Raw genomic sequence first — 21,543 nt, forward strand, 5'->3', positions numbered from 1 at the left:
ATTGCTGTGACCAAGCAAGGTATAAATTATGACAGGTCCACATGGACTACAGATGATTTGAAGCAAATCAAAGGCATTAACTTTAATAAGGTGCTTTGTCACTCTTAAATGCCATTCTTACTTTCTGTAACAGCAGCCACTAAAAATCAATGATCGGAGACTTCTGCATGCAGCAGAGCTGTTAACCTCTGGAACTTTGGCCATAGGAGTGTGAGCAACCAGAGCCATAAACTCATCTTCCAGACTCCTCCTCTATATAATGCACATCTGCAATAGCTCCATCAACAAAATTTACAATTAAAAAAAAAATTAACTACTTTTTACTTTTAAAATCAACTCTAAAGTGTCTCCCTGAAAGCTCCAGTCTGGGATTGCAGTACCCTACATATTACTAGGTGGAGCAGGACCGCATGTATTGCTGAGCTAAAATATAAGACCATGAAAGAGATTGCAAATTGAATCAAAATGCTTGTTATACTTTCAATAACATGGCAATAGTTCAATCTGAGCCTCAGCCAGCTCTCTGTAAAGTCAGTGAGAGTTGTTTCATTGAAATCAAACAATGTATGACTAGGTCTTCATAGAGTTATATGTAATACTGTATTCAAAATAATAAACACTTTTGGGTTGACATCTAAAAGCCTATTTTCCTTCTGAAATTCTGCAATGAAGATACTGTATGAAAGAATCAACATATAATTTAGCAATGCAGAAAAATTATTATAAAGAATTATTAAATATATTTCAAAGATTGTGGATAAGAATGAAATCCCTCATTGTTTTAATCATGCTCTACTGACTTACAGCAAACACAGTTTCAAACTATAAAAAAACTTGTTCCAGATTTCAAAATGGAACTGCTAACACAGAAAAAGCAATAACATCTTACTTTTCTTTTTGAAACAGGGGGACAAGTAGAAGGAAAAGCTCTTAAATCTTATGATAAATTTTGGTTATGTACACTGATAACTTAGAATTTAGTTTTTCAGTAAGTCTGCCAGGACAAGGCAAGGAAGCGTTTAACCTAGTTTGCCAATTTTACTTTGAGTCTAGCATTGCTATTGATAATATCTATCACAATTCTTTGTCTTCCCAGCAGGATGGCAGAAATACGGGTAAATGCTGACTCACATTTCAACACTTCCTTGTTAAAATTAATCTGAAATTGATTTTATTTTCCAAAAGGTAAAACAGGAGAACTGCATGGAGTGAGCTACAAATTGCATTCATTGATCAGTGTTTAGCACTTCTTATAATTCCTGTAAGATTTCCTGATATAGCACAAGAGTTTTCTAATAAACCCTTGAAGCTTCAGATCAAAATAACAGATTATATTTCTATCTTTCTTCAGCTGAAAAAAAATTAATGTGTACTTCCTCTGTTTTATTTCAATTCCTGTAATCCTTCTAATTAGATTTTTTTTTAAGCACAAAAGTGGAAGTTAAGTACCCACAACATTGTTTGCATTCATTACTGAATATCAGACTTTGCAGAGTTCAGTTTTGACTGCAGAACTGGCAAACGCCACCGCTAGTTTTAGCATTGCAGAAAAGGGGCTTTAAGATCAGGTCAAATTATTAGAAGCAAATGATATATTGCTATTCAAAAATTCTTCTTTAAAGATAATTTGTTCATCCCTGTGTCATTTACTTCTTTCAATCAAGGGAAGATTACTCTGTTGTTTTTGCATCTGAAGTCTCTGAAATAAGCAAGCCGAGGAAGTATGTGCTTGCTGAATCCACTGATCTCATGGAAATCAACCATTATCACTTTGAGTTGAGGTCTTAGGTTCTTTTCCAAAAAAAACCCAGTGAAATCCTAACCATCCATGTCTCCTGCTGGCATGCAAGACAGCAGGCCCATATAATACAGCTACATAACCTCATTTGCTTTTGATAACACTGTTCTCAATAGAGTAAGCCAGATATAGATAGCAAATAAATCAGACAATGGCTTTCCTATAATCTATTCATGAACAAGGAGCAGATGATGCACAAAGGAAGAGATGTTCAGGATCCTTTAAGGGCACCCATGTTGCCTTTCTCATTTCATAGCAACATCTAAGTTATTAATTTCGCTACAAAATTTCTATTGTCATTTATCATTAATAACAATCACGTTAGGGCATTCCAGAGAGGAAACGCAGTCTTGTGTTCCACAGAAATCAATTTACTGACACCATTAGAGCTGTGCAAATAATTTATTTTTGGTTCAGCTGCCAAGCAAAGGTGTTGAGGGAAAGGATTCCACCAGAATCAACTCCAAAAGAAAAAACATTTTCTTGCCAAAATAAAATAAAGAAAAAAGTTCAATGCAATGTATTCCTCTTCACAAAGGTTGGATTTCTAGCAAGAGGACCAAAAATAAGTAAGGTTCCAGGATTACGAAGCTATACGGTGGAGGAGGAAGAGCCATGAGTTCTTCATGTACCCAGTAGCTCCAGTATTCCACCAGGATCTGGAAGGCTCCATTTTAGCTGCTCTGCTTGTTTAAAGCTCGTAGAGCCTGTACTATACCCATACAGTCTAGAAAACCCTCCTAACCAGCAAACTGTGTCAGCCCCTTTTGTTGAAGCCATTTCAGTAGTATTCAATTAATCACTACAGGAAAAAAACAAAAAAGCAAATCACAGGAATGATACTTTAGCACATGGCTTGAAAATCCAGGTTTCAATTTCAGATCTCTGAATACTTTTTAAAATACCTGTAAAAAGACTGATTTAAAATCACTAATGCATCTCAGTTTAAATTTATTTAGTTATTTTTTAAACATTAAAGAAGTATAAGTACTCAGATGAGCAGGGACCAAAACAACCATCACTCATGTGGAAGTGGGCAAACTACCAGGCTATAGAGTCACTCATTTAATCCACGTGTAATGAAATTTAAAGCGTAACAGTTTCAGAAGAAACCGTATATGCGCACAGTTAGAAGATTTCACCCTCCTGGCTATATGGCACGTGTAAAGGCTGTGCTCTTCAGTAAAGCCTGGATGAGAAAATCCCAAAGACCATCACAGAGAGGTGAGAGGACAGGGAGAGCAGAGATTTGCTGTCTACTATGCTGTATTTGCCTGAATTTTGCTTTGAGGGTTCTATTCAGTATTTGTTGGGTTTTTTGTTTGTTTGTTTTGGTGGGGGGTTGGTTGATTTTTGGTTGGTTTTTTTGTTTGGGTTTTTTTGGTGCGTTTTGATTGGGGTTTTGGGTGGGGTTTGTGGTTTTGGGGGATTTTGTGGGTTTTTTGGTTGGTTGGTTGGTTTTGGGGTTTTTTACAACCCAGGGATGCAGGAGATGCCATTCTCACTCTGCACAGCTCAACCCAACTACCCAGTCGAGTCCCATCTGCAGCTGGCTTAGTGTGTGCCATCACACCCACTGCACCTCACACCTACCCAACTGATGCTGTGTGCAGGCCATGCAAAGTGTGAAGTGCTTGGATACCTAATAAAGTTCTTTTGGTCTAAGTAAGCTCTTAACTGATCTTTGTGGGCACTATCAATTTCTATTGTCTTGATGGAAATTAGCACTCGAGGTTTCATGTCGAGTGAAACTGGCTTCCTCCCAACTGACAATGCTCTATTAAACTCATGCAGATACTTTCACAGAGGATGAGCTGAAAGCAGGGACTGCTCCTGGGTTTTCTAAACCCCCAGCTCTAGCAGGAAGGCTGTGTTATAGACCTGGCATTAGAGACCAGTATAAGTAGTAAAGCTAGACAGAGAACAAATTTACAACCTTTACCTGTAACCTATCATTTCCAATCTGGTCACATGAAGCTTGGCCTTTAATCTTACTCAACAAATATTCATATCCTTATTAAACTTTTAAATCTGTCAGTTCTCTTGGAGGCAGTGCCAGCTGTTCTAGCAAGGGCTGTTCACCCCGGCCTGCCTCAGCAGGAGCCCTGCCAGCAGCCTGATTTCCTGAGGCTCTCACCTGCATCGTTGCAGGCAGCAGGAGCACAGCACGAGCCTCCTCCACCTTTTTTCAGTGCTCATTCCTATCCAGAGCTCCATCATATTTAAGAGGTCATTAAGAAAACATGAAAAAGGCTAGACTAGATTTGTTTGCTCAGTTACCTAAAATCCAGTAGCAGTTACAACTAGGAAGAATGAGAGTTTTGGCACAGATTTATGCAGTAAAAACAAACTTCAACAGAAATCACACTCATCTGTGGAAATTGGAACTTCTTACTGTATTTATGGTTCTGAGCATAATCACTCCACATTTTGTTTCAGCACAGAGAACACATGTGCTAGGAAACTTGTAAGCCTTTTCTTTCTGCATAGGTAACAGTAACCTTACAGTTCTGCCATTGCCTGATTTTTCCCAAAAGGCAAACATTTTGTATACAGAAAAGCTTATGCTGAAACTAGTAGAATTTAGGTCTATAGTACACTGAAGTAGAGTCGAATTTACGTACAGAGTGTGGAGTGAACTTAAATGAAGGTGCTGCTTAAATACCTTACTAAGTCAGGATCTAATGCCTAGCTATGGTGCCAGAAAGAATTGAGTCAAACATGGCCAGCACTCGTTCATTGAACAGGTAATTTCATATCAATTATCAGCGCTAACTGTAGTTAGTAACATACAGTTCTGGGAAATTATGCTGACTTATAAAAACAGTAGTAAGTTGTCAATGCCTAATATTTCCAAAAGCATTAAGATTAATATATTTATTATTTAAGTGTTAAAGCTTCTATCCTTCAGTCTCTTCTAACTTTATTGGAGAAGCTATTAAAGACAGTGTCTCAAAGAATAAAAATAAAGTGCCAGAAGTAACAATGTCATTTTTAATAAAGTTTTTTATTTTGATTTACAATTGATAGAAGCTGTTATTCTATTATTCCAAAACCTTCCGCCTACCTGCGTAAGATCTGACATTTCTCAGAAGAAACAACCAATCTTAGAGAACATTTGGAGCATTGCATTTTCTCATTGATCAGAAGAGTGACCTGATTGGCCCCATTATTAAAGATCATTTTAGACCAGTTCCTGTGTCACAAATCTAACTTATAAAAATTTAAATTAAAGGAGCTCTTTGGCTGCAAAATAGAGTATACAACTCCCCCAATTTTGCTTTCATTTCTCTAGGAAAATACTGCAAAATCACTATTTCCCATTTTCTTTTATGTCACGAGTTGTTTCTTTACAAATACAAGACAAGCTGGATACCACTTTTGCCTAGAAGAGCCAAGATTAAAAAAAAACCAACTAAACTAACAAAACAAACAAATAAGCAAACCAATCCAAACCAACCAACCAACCAACCAAAAAATCAAACACCAACCAGAAACCAAAAACACACAACCCCAAAGAAAACTACCAAAAAACCCCAAAGCAAGAGTAACTGGACAACCAAACACAGGTTTTTAGGATTCCTAACCAACTGAATTCATGGTTTGTTTCAGCCACAATGAAGCCCTAGAAAGTTCCCTGACTATGATACTTAATAGCTGCCTTTATATCCTCTGTATCATTTGTTTGCATCCAGCATCATGTTTGAACGCAAACTCATATAGAAGAATTCAAGAAACTCCCTTATGCTTCTCTCTGTCCTTCAGATCTAAGTAAATATTTTGGTCAACAGGGATGAGGCTGAGCATCGCACACCAAAAAACAAGAGCCATTCTGTGACAGATATTTCATCCTCTCCTTCCTCAATCCCCAAGACAGCAGACAAAGCCTCTCGAATGCAAACAGCACAATTATTAGATTTGTGTTGTTCCCAACAGCAATACAAGCATACCACTCCAGAGTTCACCAGGACAACTTTCAACCTTAAATGGGCCTGAGAACCATAAGGTTGGTGAAAGTTTGAGTCTTGACATGTTCCATTCCCAGAAATTGATATACATTCTTACTCTTTCTCTTCCCCAGTATACCTGATATTTAGCAATATGCATCACAGAAATAAGTACCTCTTACTAACAGCAGCTATCTATAATAAAATGTGTTGTGAAACATGACATCAAGATTACAATTAGAGAATGATAGATTTGGGCAGTTAATGCTTCACCTGTCAGACAAACAGCAAAATAAAGATGACAGGCAATGAAAAGTGGTTATAGGTCACACAAAAGCAACTAATAACCTTGGAATTCAAATGTCTTCAAATTTGAATTTTATTATGGGACATAAAAACCCAATTCATTTAAAGTATCCTTATGTTTACAGTTTCAGTTCAGTTTCACAAAAAAAAAGGTAAAGTTTATTAAACTGTGCTTTGAATAATATTAAAAGACAATGGAGACCTGGAGCACACTCTTCAACACCTTTCTATAACAGAACTACAAAATACTGTGAGCTGCCACACCACGACTTGAGGACAATTTTAGCTAGAGTTAACCCAAAATGTGTTCATATTCATGACCGCTTACAGTCATGAATACAGCTGGGAGCTGGTACCATGAATATTGAAACATGAAGTATCTCATGTTTCAATAGCGCTGTTGCAACGACACTGCTGTGTAACTCAAGCATACAACTGTCCTACATCATTCCTCCTCTTCAGCCTCATCTTCCTATATGACTCTCTAGAGAAAGGAGCACTTGGCTCAGGGTGCAATTCTCAACAGCTGGCGGCCATGAATACTTCACCCTCCAAGGAATGTAGCAAGGAAGAAGAGACAGAAGAGAGACAAGAAGAGATTGAGAGGGAACAAGCGGACACCTGAAGTTTCCTGAATTAGCTCTTCTAGGGAAAGATAAAAGCTCATTTATTTTTTTGTAAATCAACATTTCCCATATGGTTTGTATAGCATCCTTTATTCTAAGCCTCACAGTAGGACTGCTTTCCCCCAAGGCATGATAAAACCATGAAAAGACTCTTCTGCGAACTGTGTAGCATTTTTGTATGAGGAGCAGAAGATGCTTACAGGGAGCCAAACACACCGTCACTTTGGTGTCCACGTTATTTCTATGTTTTTTCCACAAGTAAAAATATTACACACACTATTTCCATAATTCCTTGAATTCTGCCTCCCACTGTATTTACTCTTTAAAGCTGAAGTTATATTTTTGTATAGGTTGGTGTTAATGTTTTATAAAGGTCAAATTATATTGGTCTCCCTACTGTTTTATTATAGGAGTTGAGAGCTGGCGCTGTAATTAAAATTTCAGCTAAAATAAAGTCTGCAGGAATCCTATTTGTAACCAGGCAATTTGGTTTTCTAGCAAACCAGAGCAGTTTCTGTTGCCGTTAGTTCACTGGTATACAAAAGGTGGTAAACAAAACCCACAAGCCTGAACACATTTTGCACAATGATTCTCATCAGTATGGCTAGTAGAGTATACAAACATATTCTAGTTATAGAATATAGCATAGGTAAAGTTAAAATTAAAAATGCACCCATTTTCTACAGTCTGCTTTTCAGTATTTTGGTAGAAATTCCGAGACAGAACAATTCAGTTCATAGATAAACGTAGGTCTAGCCAAAGCATTCACACCATGGCTGGTAAGGAATATAAGAGATCTGCAGTTTTGCCCTTCAGTCTAACCTGCATTTAAGTTCTGGTAATTGCTAGCAAGTGTTTCAAAAGTGTCAAAGATATTCAGATGCTGGCTACAGCTTCAGCGTTGAATTTCTCTTTTGCTATCAGCTACCTGTAAGCTGCGCCAGTGTTGCTTCTGCTTTGCTGCCTTCTTTAAAGGCCCTTCAGTTCTGCTTCAGTTCTCTCCACAGCCAAGAGAGAAAAGGTTGCACTGATTTTCATTTTTAACTTTTTCTTTAAAGAAAGGAAACAAATCAAAGCTAGTATTGAAAGCGGAGTTCCTGTCTAAAAAGCAACATCCCAAATTGCCATAGAAAGCATGGTTTAGGCCTTTAGAGGGCTCCCAATTTTTTTTTCATGATGTTTAAAAAGAACTACTTAGTACAGGAATTTCAGGTTTGTGTTAAAGATAATCCCTTTCGGGCAGGCTTTCTTTAGACAATTTCTTATTTCAGCAAATCCTACCACTCACCAGGGTTGGTATTTTTTCAGGTGTTAAGAAAACAACACAAACATTTTAGTTAGTATTCATATCACAGAACATGGACATGCACTTCCTCCACTATCTACTGTTACACTTGTCTAACCAAGAAGAAGCAGGAGGTACAAGGCATACTAATATGCACAGTCATTCTGAAATAACCAGGCTTTTCAGAATCAATCCATTAAAAGTTACTTCTTTAGCTTTGCTAGAGGAAAGAGTTTGGGTGGATAAGCTGAACAGAGACATAAGACAAAACCAGGAACACTAGCCTCCAGCTAGAAAAAAGAAAGCGCTCAATCTAATAAATTTCTGAATGACTTCATGAGTTTACTGCTAGCATTACTTATTCCCAAAGCAAAACTGAGAGATCACATGCCACAAGAAAGCTATGTAAAAAGGAAATGTGTCCATTAAAGCAGACCATAGTTGATGCATACAGATTGCTCTGCCCAGGAAAGACTGTTTTAAATAAGCAAAGGGAAAGAAAAACTGCAAGTTGAAGCACGAGCATAATTACATTAGAAAAGTTATAATTTGATTTGGATTAGCAGAGAAAAAACCTAAAAGCTAGGAATTAATTGTGAACTACCTGTACATTTATTTTTAAGAATACTCATATGCTTTAAGATATCATTAACTTAAATGAGATTCTATGTTTAAAAGAAGATTTAACCTCACACACTCCCATTAATTCATGCTAAATGTCCACACTGCACTTTGAAAGGTAATGGAAAAGGTTAGCTAGCCATGATTCTTTTGAATGGTGCTTTAGTAAGATCCTCAAATTAAAAGTTCTGTCAGAAAAGCAGTCTGTGAAAATACAAAGATATGTACTACAGAAATGCAGTAACATCTCAGCATGTAGTAATCTGTGTTGCATCTCTTTGTCAGATATGAACAACAGCTTCCTCCTGACAAGGCTGGGCTGATGCTGAAGCTTCTTCAGCACGACCCCAGCACTAAACTATAACCAGAAGTCATAGTCCCTACTCCTCGCTTCCTCAGAAAGATGACCCTATTAAATTTTGCCAACCATAAGCAGTAAGTGTCAGACTATTTGCTTGATGAGTTTGACAAAGCTAAACAACATACATTTTCTTATGGCCTTCCAACATATCCATACACCTGCAGAGAGACTGCTTCTTGGCCTGCATTGTTCATCAGTTAAGGAGTAATAGCTTAATCTGACTTTTTGTTTTGGAATTGCCAGCTGGAAACAGAGAAATTTTCCACTGAAGCACCTGGGGACATTATTAATACAAGGTTTGCACTGCACTGAGCAAGAGACCCATCCTGCTAATACTGAGCAGTTGGTCATTGATTTAGACTATTAGAAGAACAGCTGGCGTGCTTCAGACAAACAAAGCCTATACATATTTCAAAAAAGTATTATCTGCAAAACATTATGGCTCTTGGAAAGTCTCCAAAAACATCAAATCTCAAACCATGTAATCTGCTACTTTTATTTTACTAAATCCAGACCAATCGCTTAACACAACATTCACTGTCACTGCAAAGAACCTCACCCACATTTTGTTTATAAACCAGTGTTACATGGCTTTTCTCAACAACACAGACAATGCACTTTTTTGGTTTAGATCTTCGCTTTTTCCACTTTGGAATTATAGTGTCAAGAGGAGGTTTCACCAACACGTATGTGTTTCCCTCCATTACTCTACAAGAGCTGACTACATCCCTGAGAGATTTTGACTTAGAGCCGGAGATGTTTTCAGAGACTAAACTATTCTTTCAAATTGTTCAGTATAACATCACACCTTTTCCAAAACCAGTTTAATTAAATGCATATGCATAAAAATCAAACAATCTATCTTTAACTCATTTTCCCTTAGGTCCTGTTAATAGCTGACATACACTGTTTGGAAAGCAACTGTCTGACCACCTGGCACTCAGCCACATTTTTTGCCAGTTTTGTTTTCCTTTAATCATGTGTGAAAGCAGTTTAACAGATGATATAATATTCTGTTATGTTGCAACATCCACCTGCATGTATCTATTCAGAGGCACATCTGAGATGTTCCATATTACTTAGTCACAACACGTTTGCAATACATATGCAGGCAACTTCCTCCCTCTATGTAAGAGTTAGACATCAAGCTTCAACTAAGAAGCAATGCCTCAAGTACTTACATGCAGAAGGATCTTCCTTTTGAAGATCCTTCTCACTCTGCCTCCATGAACATGTTGCAAAGTTCCCAATCTGCCACTTGTAAAATTTACTTCCAAAATTTTATAACCATTTTGTATGTTCCAGGTATTTCCTGGAATTTTAGTAGCACAAGTTTGGCTTCCTACAGCCATTTAAATGAGAATAATGTGATTAAGAGATAACCTTAATATCTGGCTTCAAATCCTGACCAATATTTCTGTCCACGTGCCATAAGAGTCCCAGATGCCTAGTCTTAATCATGTGTACAAGTGTCAGAACTGAAGCTCTGCTATTCCAAGTTCTCTACATGCGTATATGCACATTAAGATACAGAGTATAAAAAGCATTCTGCTATCTGGGTAGAGAAGTTGAGACATTTCTGTAGAACCTGCTACCACATGCCAAATGCAGGAACCAAGTCATTTTTCAACATTTCCTAAAGAAGAACATTTCTTAACGTAGTGATTTATGTGAAATGAAAATAATTTTAAGATGTTTGTGGGATTGAATATGCATTAAAGACTATTTTGAAAAGCTATAACTATGTTTCAACAGGGATGAACTATAGTTATGTACACCTGAATAAATGAAAAGTCAGAGTTATCTAGCTATTATCCAAAGGTCTAGACAGTTTTCCCTGCAAGAAATCACTAAGTCAAAAACCTTACCTCACTTGAACATGTTCTTTTGCAAGCTACAACTACCACCCATAGTTCCAACTACCCTAAACCTTCAATCTTCAGCACCAAGGGTTAAGACTCGCAGATAGACCTCATGTTAAAACTCTGTAGAGGGTTTTGCATATTATAGTATGGTGCCACACTGGCTTTACACAAGATGAAGAAGTAGTGAAGAAGGGCAGATATATCAAGTGTGTGAGATCACAAGTGTGTAACTCAAGTGTATGGATCAGAATAAGCAGGAGAGTAACAGCAATAATATTGATAGCATGAAACAGTCACAGAAAGAGGCTGTCAACGCAGTCAATAGCATGGTAATCAGTGAGAAGTATGGATGTGATAAATCCCAAATCTACCATAAGATCATCTGGGAATCAATAGGAAATGTTTTGATGTAAGCATGATTTGCATTGTGATCCATGTGCACACATGATATTGCAATAGTAGGAATGGTCTTCTTTGATCTTTCCACGGGCTTTGTTCGGTTTGAACAAAGAAAAGCTTGTTTGAGGCTACAGCTTGGCTAGACAACAGTAGAACTACTTTTAAGCATTAATGATAATCAGACTAATATATTTCCCATCATATGGGTAAAAAAAGATTTTCAACATGGTTGAATAGAAAAGTCTTTGTTAAAATTCACAGAACAAAAAAGTATCCAAATGCAGACAGACAAAGCCCTGATCTTGAAGCAGCCCGAGCTCTGAAACATGCAATCTATCACATAAGAGACAGAAGAGGTCAGCCATTAATTAACATCCAAATTAAAGCTTTGAGTAAGGGTCAAAACTTCCTTTGTTTTGACATTTAAATCACTAGCAATGTATTCCCCAGTTTAGTATGCACAATGCATCGCCTAACGCCTTTATGTTAATTGCCTCAGTTTTTCAAGTGCACTATTTGATTCATTGTCAATTAAAAATACCCCCAAAAGGCAAGACTCATGTATGTTAAGTATAAACATGATTAATGTAACACAATTACATTTCCACATTTGATGAGTCTGATTAGGAACTTTCTGTCAGCCTGGCATGACAGAGCATTGTCACTACCAGTGAGCTGTCAGCCTTGCCAACGACAAGATTTCTGACGGGAAAACATTTCATGGCCACAAATGTTTCAGGAAGGTGTAAAAGCTGAAATTAAATGCTGTCAACTGCCATTTTATCAAAAATGTAGCAATCTTTATGATCCTTTCTAGTTAATTGTAAAGATGGTAGTAATTCTAAACTAAAAATGTTATAAGGAAGAAAAATCCAGTAACACAATTCACTGTTGAAACTATCACTATGTGCACAAATCCTCTAGCATTTTCAGAAAATGACTCTCTGAATTGTCTCCCACTACATCAAGGGAACATCTGGTTTAAAAAATTTCGCTGAAGGAAAAGACATGGCCAGACCAGAAGTAGGAAAACAATGCCTGATTTTGTTTGCGGTCATAGAAAACACAAGTTATAAGGAGATAAAAGAGTCTGCTGGGGAAAAAAAAAGTCAAATTTAGGAAAACTAAATGAAAAAATTAGGAAAATAAAATAGTCTGGGTACTGAGGTAATTATAATGATAAACTTAGAAGTAGGTTTTGATAAGAACAGATACAATCTTCTTCTGATGAATAATATTCTGTAACCTTGGTTTGGGCTTTTCTTCTTCCCATCAGTAAATGTAAAATATAATTAACATTGCCATGTGTAGAAGTAATAAATACATAAGAACAAGTCACAACCTATATTTAATTACAAGGGAGATACTAGCAATTAAATGTACAGTAGGTCCCACTTTGAATTGAAAAATAAAAGAAGACCATTTTTTGCACTTCAAAAAAGAATTAAGGAGCTCCTTGGCTTATCGAGGACTACAAAAGTAATCCCTGCTATAGGCCTGCTCTGCATGTTCACTCTACTAATTTACATAGCCCTGGTAAGTCTCACATAGCAATGCAACTGCTAAATTACATCAGTCTTGGGTAATGGGTATAAAAAGATGCAAGAGTATGAAAAGTGTATTCAAACAGACAATTAAAAATATCAATTCTGTTGGCAGATAAAATGAAGAAACTGTACAGAGGTTTAATGCTGCTGCATGAAGGACATACTGTTTACAAGTGATTGAATTAACCAGAATCATGCATCAACAACCTGCCTTTGTCAAACACCACATATTAGCCCGATGTAGTGTCTGCTTATTAAAACGATTTAATTCTGAAGATTGTTTCCAGGCATTTCTAAATCTCCTGCTCTTCCCTCCTCCTCACATTAATGGTGGCATTTTAATTATTGTGCTACTTTCATGTCAGTGTCGTTTGCTGGATCACCACAGAACAGCCCAGTCAACTTTGGCTTAACCAGCTCATCCTTTAGGTGCTTGGGAGAACAATCACAAATCAGTAGATCTGGCCACACTACAGCCTCAGAGTTCCAAAGCAGCCAAAATGTATTCATCAACTCTTTAAAATAAGCATTTCAAAGTAAGCAAAATTGCTTAAAGAAATCAGAAGTTTGAAATCTCTCTTCTAAACTGAACAACAAATCTTGTATCTCTGTGAATGGACTTACTACTTGTGATCTAAATTTCCTCTGAAAATGCAACTCAGACCAAGTAATTTACCAAAATGCTTAGACTAAAAATGTTATCCTGAAGGTTTATTTTAGCACCTGAGCAACTTTAACAGAGTCATTTCAATAGACTCTAGCAACTAATTCTGACATTTTCATCAGTTACCGGTCTTTTTTTAAACAAGTATGCACAGATTATACCTTCATCCAAATATACGTAACAGTGAGAATATATCAATATATATCAGTAATACCTAAAGGGAACTGAAATTAGAAATGTGTGCATTTGAGTGATATTCCTATGATACCATATGATTGATAGGATCTAAATATTGTATATAAATTGTATGTAGCCAGACATTACTGTGTCATGCTGCATACCTAGAAGAATTCCTGCATCAACACCAAGCTACCAAGCATAACAAAGAAACTATTAGTAGTAGGTATCACATGTAAAAATACTGGTGTGCTTGAAAATTATGAAAATGAGAGTACTTAATATCTTTAAGTCTTCAAAATCATTGACCACTGGATAAGATTCTAGCTTATTGTGACAGTCTTCAAGTCCCAACACAACAGAACTGAAAGAACAGAGTATTCAGTAACAGAACTAGAGTATTCAAATGAGCTAACACCAGGACTGAAAGAAAAGTCCTGGTGTTAAACCTCCTTCAGTTTAATGTTTCAAATATACAGCAACAGATTGGATTTTGTAATGTGACACCTGGTCATTGGAAATATTACTGAATATGCCAGTTGTACAACACATTTAGTAACAATTTGCTATCACTGATGATTACAAGCTTAATCCAGCCTTTGAACTTTATGTAAAGACTTGGATTTACACCAGCTTTGAGTTAAACTTTTAAGATATAAGCTTCTAAATCTGAGTTTCAGAGATTAATTCATAACAAAATGTTGATAGTAAAGCTCTGATTTCCAGATTAAAAGAATGACTATAAAAAATTTCAGTGTAAATTTACTTTAAGAGGGCGATCCTAAGTTCTTACAATATTCATATTGTCCTAGTGCATTATATATAGTATTTTGCCACTCCTAATACATGGAATAAAGTCTGTAGAGGTATAGGATTAGCGCAGGGGAAACCTAAAAGAATCCTGGCAATATTCGAAATCTTATGTACAAAACCAGCCTTCTGAATAATGGCAGGAGTGATATTAATAAATAAGAAATTATTATTTTTGCACAATAATAACATGAAAATAACGTACGTTTCAGAACTGGCTGGTCCTCTGCGAATTGAAATGGTTCTTCAATATAAAAAGCCTTTTGCTGGAATCCAGGGACACATTCTAAATCTGCACAAGCAAGCAGCAGAACCTGAGGAAAAAAGAAAAAGGAAATGGAGTTAAACATCCACCCATTCATCCATCATGTTGGCTTCTGGAAATGATGCTGGGTTTAGGCTTCATGCTTATAAAAGAAAACATTGGGCTCCATCCTTATAAAACATATTTCCCCTTCAAATCTTACTTACCAATTTTTTTACATAAGGTTTTTGCTTTTATGTAAGTGGGCTGGCATGGAAATTACTAAACAGTATCTTTTAAGGTTTAGCTCAGATTATCAATAAAGGGTATTACTTATCTTAGCAAAAACATAGGATGCAATGTTGCTTAAATTAAGCGCTTTTGAGTTTAAATAGATAAGAATGGGCAAACCTAGTTTCAGAAAGTTGATCACCAGATTAGGGAAGGAATTATTCATTCAAGTGTGAAGTTTCACATCACAGTAGTTTCCTTTATAAAAGAACTTTTTTGCTAACAAATGTAAACTGTTGTTTGCAACTATTTAAACCACATTTTGTCTATTTTACCTGTAGTCAGAAGCTTGTTTACACTCAGGGAAGACTGAAAATGAGATGTGTGGGGGAAAAAAATCATAGTGGAGGTGGATCTGAAGGTTAAAGTTGAATGCAGTTTGTGTTAATGTTAGTACATGATCAAAGTTCCCTATCACCACAGGAACACTGTAGCAAAGGAGGAAGATTTAAAGGAAAATAAAATTGGTTGGAAACAGGTACAATGCTGATCTCGGTCTCTGAAAGTTTGTGCTCTGTCCCTGAATAGAGACAACAACCTGAAAGGCTTTTTTCACTTGGCAGCTTTTAAATGAGAACATGGGGGTAAGAACATCCAAGAAAGAAGCAGCAAGAAAAAAAATCACTAAGTTTAAAAGGTTAAAGAGAGAGGCATAAGGATGCAAGTTCAAGAGCAGTAAAAGCTAAATCTGTATTTTTCAACCTATATATGTGTAACCACATTTTCAAAAGTACTTTCTGCTTCAGAACCTCCAAAGATATTTTCCAAACCCTGACATTCAGGTGGTGTACAGAGCACTCAGATTTCAAAGTCATTATGGCCAACCCTTGCTTGTGGGACAGCTGAAGAAAAATCAAGTAGAGAGAGCACACATAACAACCAAGAAGAAAATAGTCAAACACATGGGTTCCAAATGACTTTTGCTCTAAAATTCAAGTGGCCCTGCACAGATTGATCTGTTAACCCAAGACATCCTCAACACAATCACAATTTTGCAAATAAAGCTCTCCAGCACTAAGGTGAGGACAACTTCTCTATACCACACAGGTGAATGCTGAAGGCTCCTTTCTCATTTTCCGGCTCACAAACCACACTCTCACTTCTCCTAGCCCAATAGCAGCATCTCACACATATCTCACTTCTATCTCCACCACATTATGTTTTAGGTATGCTGATCCTGATCCTACAGGGACATCCTGCAAAATTTTAACATCTGCATGTTTCCCTCTTAACCACCACTCACAGTTCATTTGCTAAATCAGAGCAATTCATTAACTGCTCTGTCCCTTCATGCACTTCATGCTCACTACAAGTCTTATGTGATCCCATTTATGAAGAACAAAACCGCAATACCCCACCTGATCTGCATTAGCTGTTCTTATTGAAACCAACTGCTGGATCATTTGTTTCATGTCAATGTCATTTGCTATAAAAGCTTGCCTAGAAGTGCTAGTAAACTGTGAGAAACAGGCAGAGTATTTCATGTCCATTAAGCTGGTGGTAGCCAAATGCAACATACCGACACCTCTGCCTTCCATCCTGACCTGCTCTGTGCTTGTTCCCTTGAAGGATTAGCAAGAAAGAAGAGAAAGACTTGAAGTAATACATCAAGCAAAGTTATTACAACACACTCTACTAGTATTCACTTTGAAATAGTCACATAACTGCTGATTTTCTTACAACGTCTTAAAAGCACAATGCCTAATCACTCATTCAATTATTGACTTTATTGGAATTATTATTTATTAGAATTATTGATTTTATTGGAAGTTCTGGGCTCTATAGGGGATGAGAAATGGACATGTCCCCTTTGGTCTTCCAGTACAAACCCTCCACGAAAGTGAATATTCAGAGCGCAACCTCAAAATTGTGCATAAAGCTTGATTACTGATCATAAAAAAAATATATGGACATATTCATTTAAATGGTCACATGTACAGCAAGATAGCTACACATGCATTTTCTGCACACACTTTTTGTGCACAGGTGCATTTTTAAGGTACTGTCTGACTCATGGTATTACCAAATGAATATGCATTAAAATGCAATCACAGCAGAAGGAAAATTCTTCCAATCTCAAAATGTAAGCAACAACTGCTGCAAAGTTATATAACAAACCCACACCAGAAAAATAGCCCAAGAAATAGATGCTGAAATCTAATTACAAACAACTCTTCCCCTAAAGGATTAACACAGCAGTAAGAGACAAATCATGCTCTGATCTCCCAGCTACTGGCATCTTTAAGTTGAAACTCTTGTCTTATGGAGCTATAAATAAAAAGCCTGCTTTGGACATCATGTATGTCAGTACTTTAAGAGGGAATATATCTACTTTATCAGATTTGTGACAGTACAAGTTGACTTTGAAATCTGGGCAATCTAAATAGGTCATGAGTTAGCTTCTGTAAGCCTGTACAGAAGCCTTGCATAATACAGATGTAGCAAATAGAAAATGACCTTTACTCCCTTTGAAATAATTACAAGACTCAGGCTTGGCCTTGCTGTGAAATGGAACATTTTATTCTACTTGTGTAATTCCAGGCATTTTCTTTTTCTCAATGTGTCAGACAAGATGTTAAATTTGTCATCACACAGAGTTTTTAATTAATTATCTTTTAAAAGCACAATTATTCTTTTAATTTATTTTTCTCATGAAGAAACTACTTCTGTTGAAGTAAATGTGTCTCATTAAAATAATTTGTTTCACTTTCTCAATTTGGGAAAAAAAAAGGTCTTTAAAAATACCTTGGAAAAAAGCCAAGCAGATACATATTGAAAGCAAAGAGAATATTGTTCAAAGCAGAATACATTCAGAATTTAAGCACTATGTAGATTTCATATTTTTGGCTATTAGAAAAAGGTTTATGGACCAATAGCTTTCTAAGGAAAGACACCAGCTACACACACTGAAAATAATGTTTAAACATCATGTATGTAGAATCCAGAATATATAAATATTTTTCACATGTCAAGTAAGTATTGGGCAAGTAATACAAAAGGATCCTTCACCCACTACTAAAAAAAACATTCTTGAAAGAATGACAATTGTGCAGCAATCATCAATTCACTCATCTAAAGGAGTGGAAGTCTGAAAAGCAAAGCAGGGTGTCCTCACTACCCAGACCTATAGATCCTACATTCACTGACAAGCAGAATCAAATCTTGCATAACCTACTGATTTTCAGAAATGTACAGAGCAAAGACTCATTTTTAATATCCTGACCATTTGTCTTTCTGAATTTATTACCTGTCACTATAAGGAAGTCACTAGTTCAGTTAACTCCTCTGTAAGTTTGATCACTGGGCTAGAACTATGCTGCTGATGAATTATCAAGCCTATGGAACACCACTGGGTTTTTTCAGCTAATAAAACAGCACACACATGCTGGTGACCCTGGCTGACCTCAACATTTGTACTGAAAGCTGCTTACGTAGAACATGGATTGGAAAGCAAACGACGATGGCAATTTTATACCATACTGCAGAGGAAATTCATAAATCCCCTGATGTTAAACTACCTTCGAGTATTACCACATCTCAAAATCCAGGATTCTTCTACTTCCTCTGCTAGTGACTGAAAGTTAGTCTCTGAAATTACTTTCGAAAGAATTCCAAAATCTTGATGTCCTTTTTGACTCACCTAGTCTCAGCACATGAAGCAACTGCGTTCAGGTTGTTTGGTTGGCCCCATCCTCACCCTGGAAATGAATTTCCTCACCTTTTACTGTAAAAACCTCTCACATCTTCATTAGCCCTACCTGTATGAGATCAACTGCCACAAAAATGCAAGCTTCAGGATATTAATTGCATTTCACAATTAATGTTAAGTGTGAAATTTGTCCTTGTGCAAGGTTTTATTTAATTAGAGGTGTAAATGGTGAAGACAACTGTGAAATCCATCTACCCAGACATGAATTGCAAACAGATCTCATTCCATAGGGCAATATTCTGTAGGACCACATTCTACCTCTGACTTCAGGAGAGCAATTTAAAATGTAAACAAGCCAACATAAAACCCCACAAAAGAAGAGTCAAAATAAAAATCAAACTCATTTTTAGTAACAGCAATAATCTCAAAAGTTCAAAATTTAGGAGTCACTTCCTGGGAAATTAAGGGTTTATTTGATTTTTGTTTTTTTCTGTTCAGAGTTTTTGATGGGGTGGGTTTTGTGGAGGTTTTTTTTTGGGGGGGAAGTATGGTTTTGGGCTTGCTTTTTTATTTGTTTGACTCATTTACTTGGAAGTGAGTATTGAAAATTTATGCTTCCGAGCTTTTATCTGGAAACGTGAGAACTAGGAATTTGATTTTTGCATATGAAAATTTCATCTTTTCATATAAAATACGGTGATCCTGAACACTGAGAACTCAGAGGAAAAAAAAGTAATCAGAATAATGAGAACTGCCAACACTGAATTTAATTGCACGTGACAAAATATTTTTATCATGCAGATCGAGATCTTTGAATCTTAAAACCTCTTTCTATCTTCAGGTGTTGCAACTTTAGACCCACAAAAACACATAGGGAGGAAGCCACCAGAGAAGCAAAACAAGAAGCAGCACACCACCATAAGTATTTGCAGAAAGGTAATGAAATCTTACTTTCAGTGAAGTCGGTGAGAGCTATTCACTGATTTTAGGTTTTTACTAAAGACTTAAATGAGTTATTTAAATGAAATTAACAAAGGAACTCTTAATAGAATAAAAAGAGCACTGCTTTAAGTAGGGTTCTGATTCTGTATTATGCAGACTCCAATTAGAGTGCCAGCAGGTCCTAAGGCAATTGTTTCATCAAATCACATACAGACTGGACTTGAAGTTCTCCTTGTCTTCTGTATTCTTTAACATCAATCGGAACACAAAAAGCCCTCAAACACCTGAATAACTTATCCTCTGATTGTCATAATTACCTAAGGTATTTTAACGTTGCATAAAGGTGTGTTGAATAATTTATCTCTCAAAGCGACTAAATTAAATAAAACACACAATGTTTTTGCATTAATTTGATTTCCAGGGCATTACAATTTGAGGATTTTTTATTCAATTATTTTCCTTTTGGATGGAAAGTTTTAACTGTTTTAGGCTTTAACCTCTCTCCTTTTTGTGAGGAAAGAGGTTCAGAAAAAGAGTATTCACAATATCTACAGCTCTGCCTCTACATCTGATAGTGAATTCCACTCATTTTTGTAAGAAATGTTATTAAGATTTGGCACAAAGATTCTTCAAGGATTATAAATATTCTTCTACAGTGCCCAGATATCCATTTACTGCATAGCTCTGTCCTAGAAGTGAAAGTCACACTTGGAGTACTGAAGAGTGGGCTATGAAAATGCAAATTAGAATAACTTTATTGGCTCAAATGAATTCAGTTCTCCTATGACTAAGTGGTGTGACTGTGGTAGGCATCCATTAAGTGGAAACAAAATATGATAAACTCTTTTGTGACACTTGAACAGGAGCTTTCTTATTATGAGCACTTTCCTTGTGAATGTATGTTTACTGTAAGAATTTTTTCACATATTCAGTAAAAAGCGTGCCTTTTTCATGACACTGGAAATCTTGTTAAGTTATTCAAGAAGCAATTTGCCAGTACTAGTGTCTGAACAGGCAGCTACTTTCCTTCTGAAATTCAAGATCTCTGGAACAGGCACTATCACATTGCTAAGATCTGACCTGAGGGTCTGTTCGGAGCCCCACTGCTGAGGATGAAGGATAATATGATAATTGTACTGGAAATATGGGAACACTTCTGTGTCACTTCTGTTTGAAGCCAGAGTTGTGAAGATTCACCTCTCTCGAGGCACTCACCTGCCTGGAAACCAATCAATTTTCCTCGTCTTCCAGCCACATTTGCTCCCTGAACCAAGTTGCCAGGTAGCCCTGTGAAAGCTGGTGCCCACAGAATAGTGTAGTTGGAAAAGCATGGTTGGGTGTGAGACCACCACAGTCTGCACTGCAATCTGGTTACCCTAAAATTAAGTTTATTAATAAACTCTTACTGATACGTCTTCCACCCATTCAAACTTGAGCTAGCTTAGAGTTCTTGACTTGGGAACCCACAAAAGCCTTATACAGATCTGAAAAAAAACCCCACCCTTGATGTCACAAGCAGGCACACCCTAGTGTCTCCTGGCTGGATCATTTGATCTTGATCATGAATAATTCTTCCTGCATTCCACAATTCTGGATCCTTAATCTGATGGTCATTTTGTAACTTCAAGAATAAATTTGCTCATGGTCAATTTACAGCCATTTATTCTAGTACAAGTCTTGTCTCATAACTTAATTAACCTTTCTCCTCTCTAAATCTTCAACTTATTAGGCTAGACAAACTGAGCTCTTTCAATTTCCTTCGGTAAGGATACATTCCTTTGATCATCTCAGTAACCTTTCATTGTGCCTGCTTAAGTTTGCACATGCGCAAAATGCAGAGAAAAATTCCAGATAAACATTCTCCAGGGTCTGGTAAGTGATAATAATGTTTCCTTAAGCCCAAAATATGTTTCCTCATGCTTCCTAAAAATCCACTTTTCCTTTTTAAAGTCTTCGCATACTGATGGATCACAACCATTCCAAAATTCACTAACAGACAATGAGCTGAAAA

At 36.6% G+C, this 21,543-nt stretch overlaps 1 protein-coding gene across 6 annotated transcripts in view; it reads right to left on the reverse strand.

The window, feature by feature from the left end:
- CDH13 (cadherin 13) overlaps positions 1-21,543 on the reverse strand; it is a 509,619-nt gene that overhangs the window by 403,521 nt on the left and 84,555 nt on the right. For all 6 annotated transcript variants that reach the window (XM_030469853.1, XM_030469854.1, XM_030469852.1 and 3 more), the window contains exon 2: positions 14,612-14,720. In XM_030469853.1, coding sequence (XP_030325713.1) covers positions 14,612-14,720 — 109 coding nt within the window. The remainder of the gene's footprint in view (positions 1-14,611; positions 14,721-21,543) is intronic.

This window comes from Strigops habroptila, chromosome Z (assembly GCF_004027225.2).
Source record: "Strigops habroptila isolate Jane chromosome Z, bStrHab1.2.pri, whole genome shotgun sequence".
In the NCBI taxonomy this organism is placed as follows: domain Eukaryota; kingdom Metazoa; phylum Chordata; class Aves; order Psittaciformes; family Psittacidae; genus Strigops; species Strigops habroptila.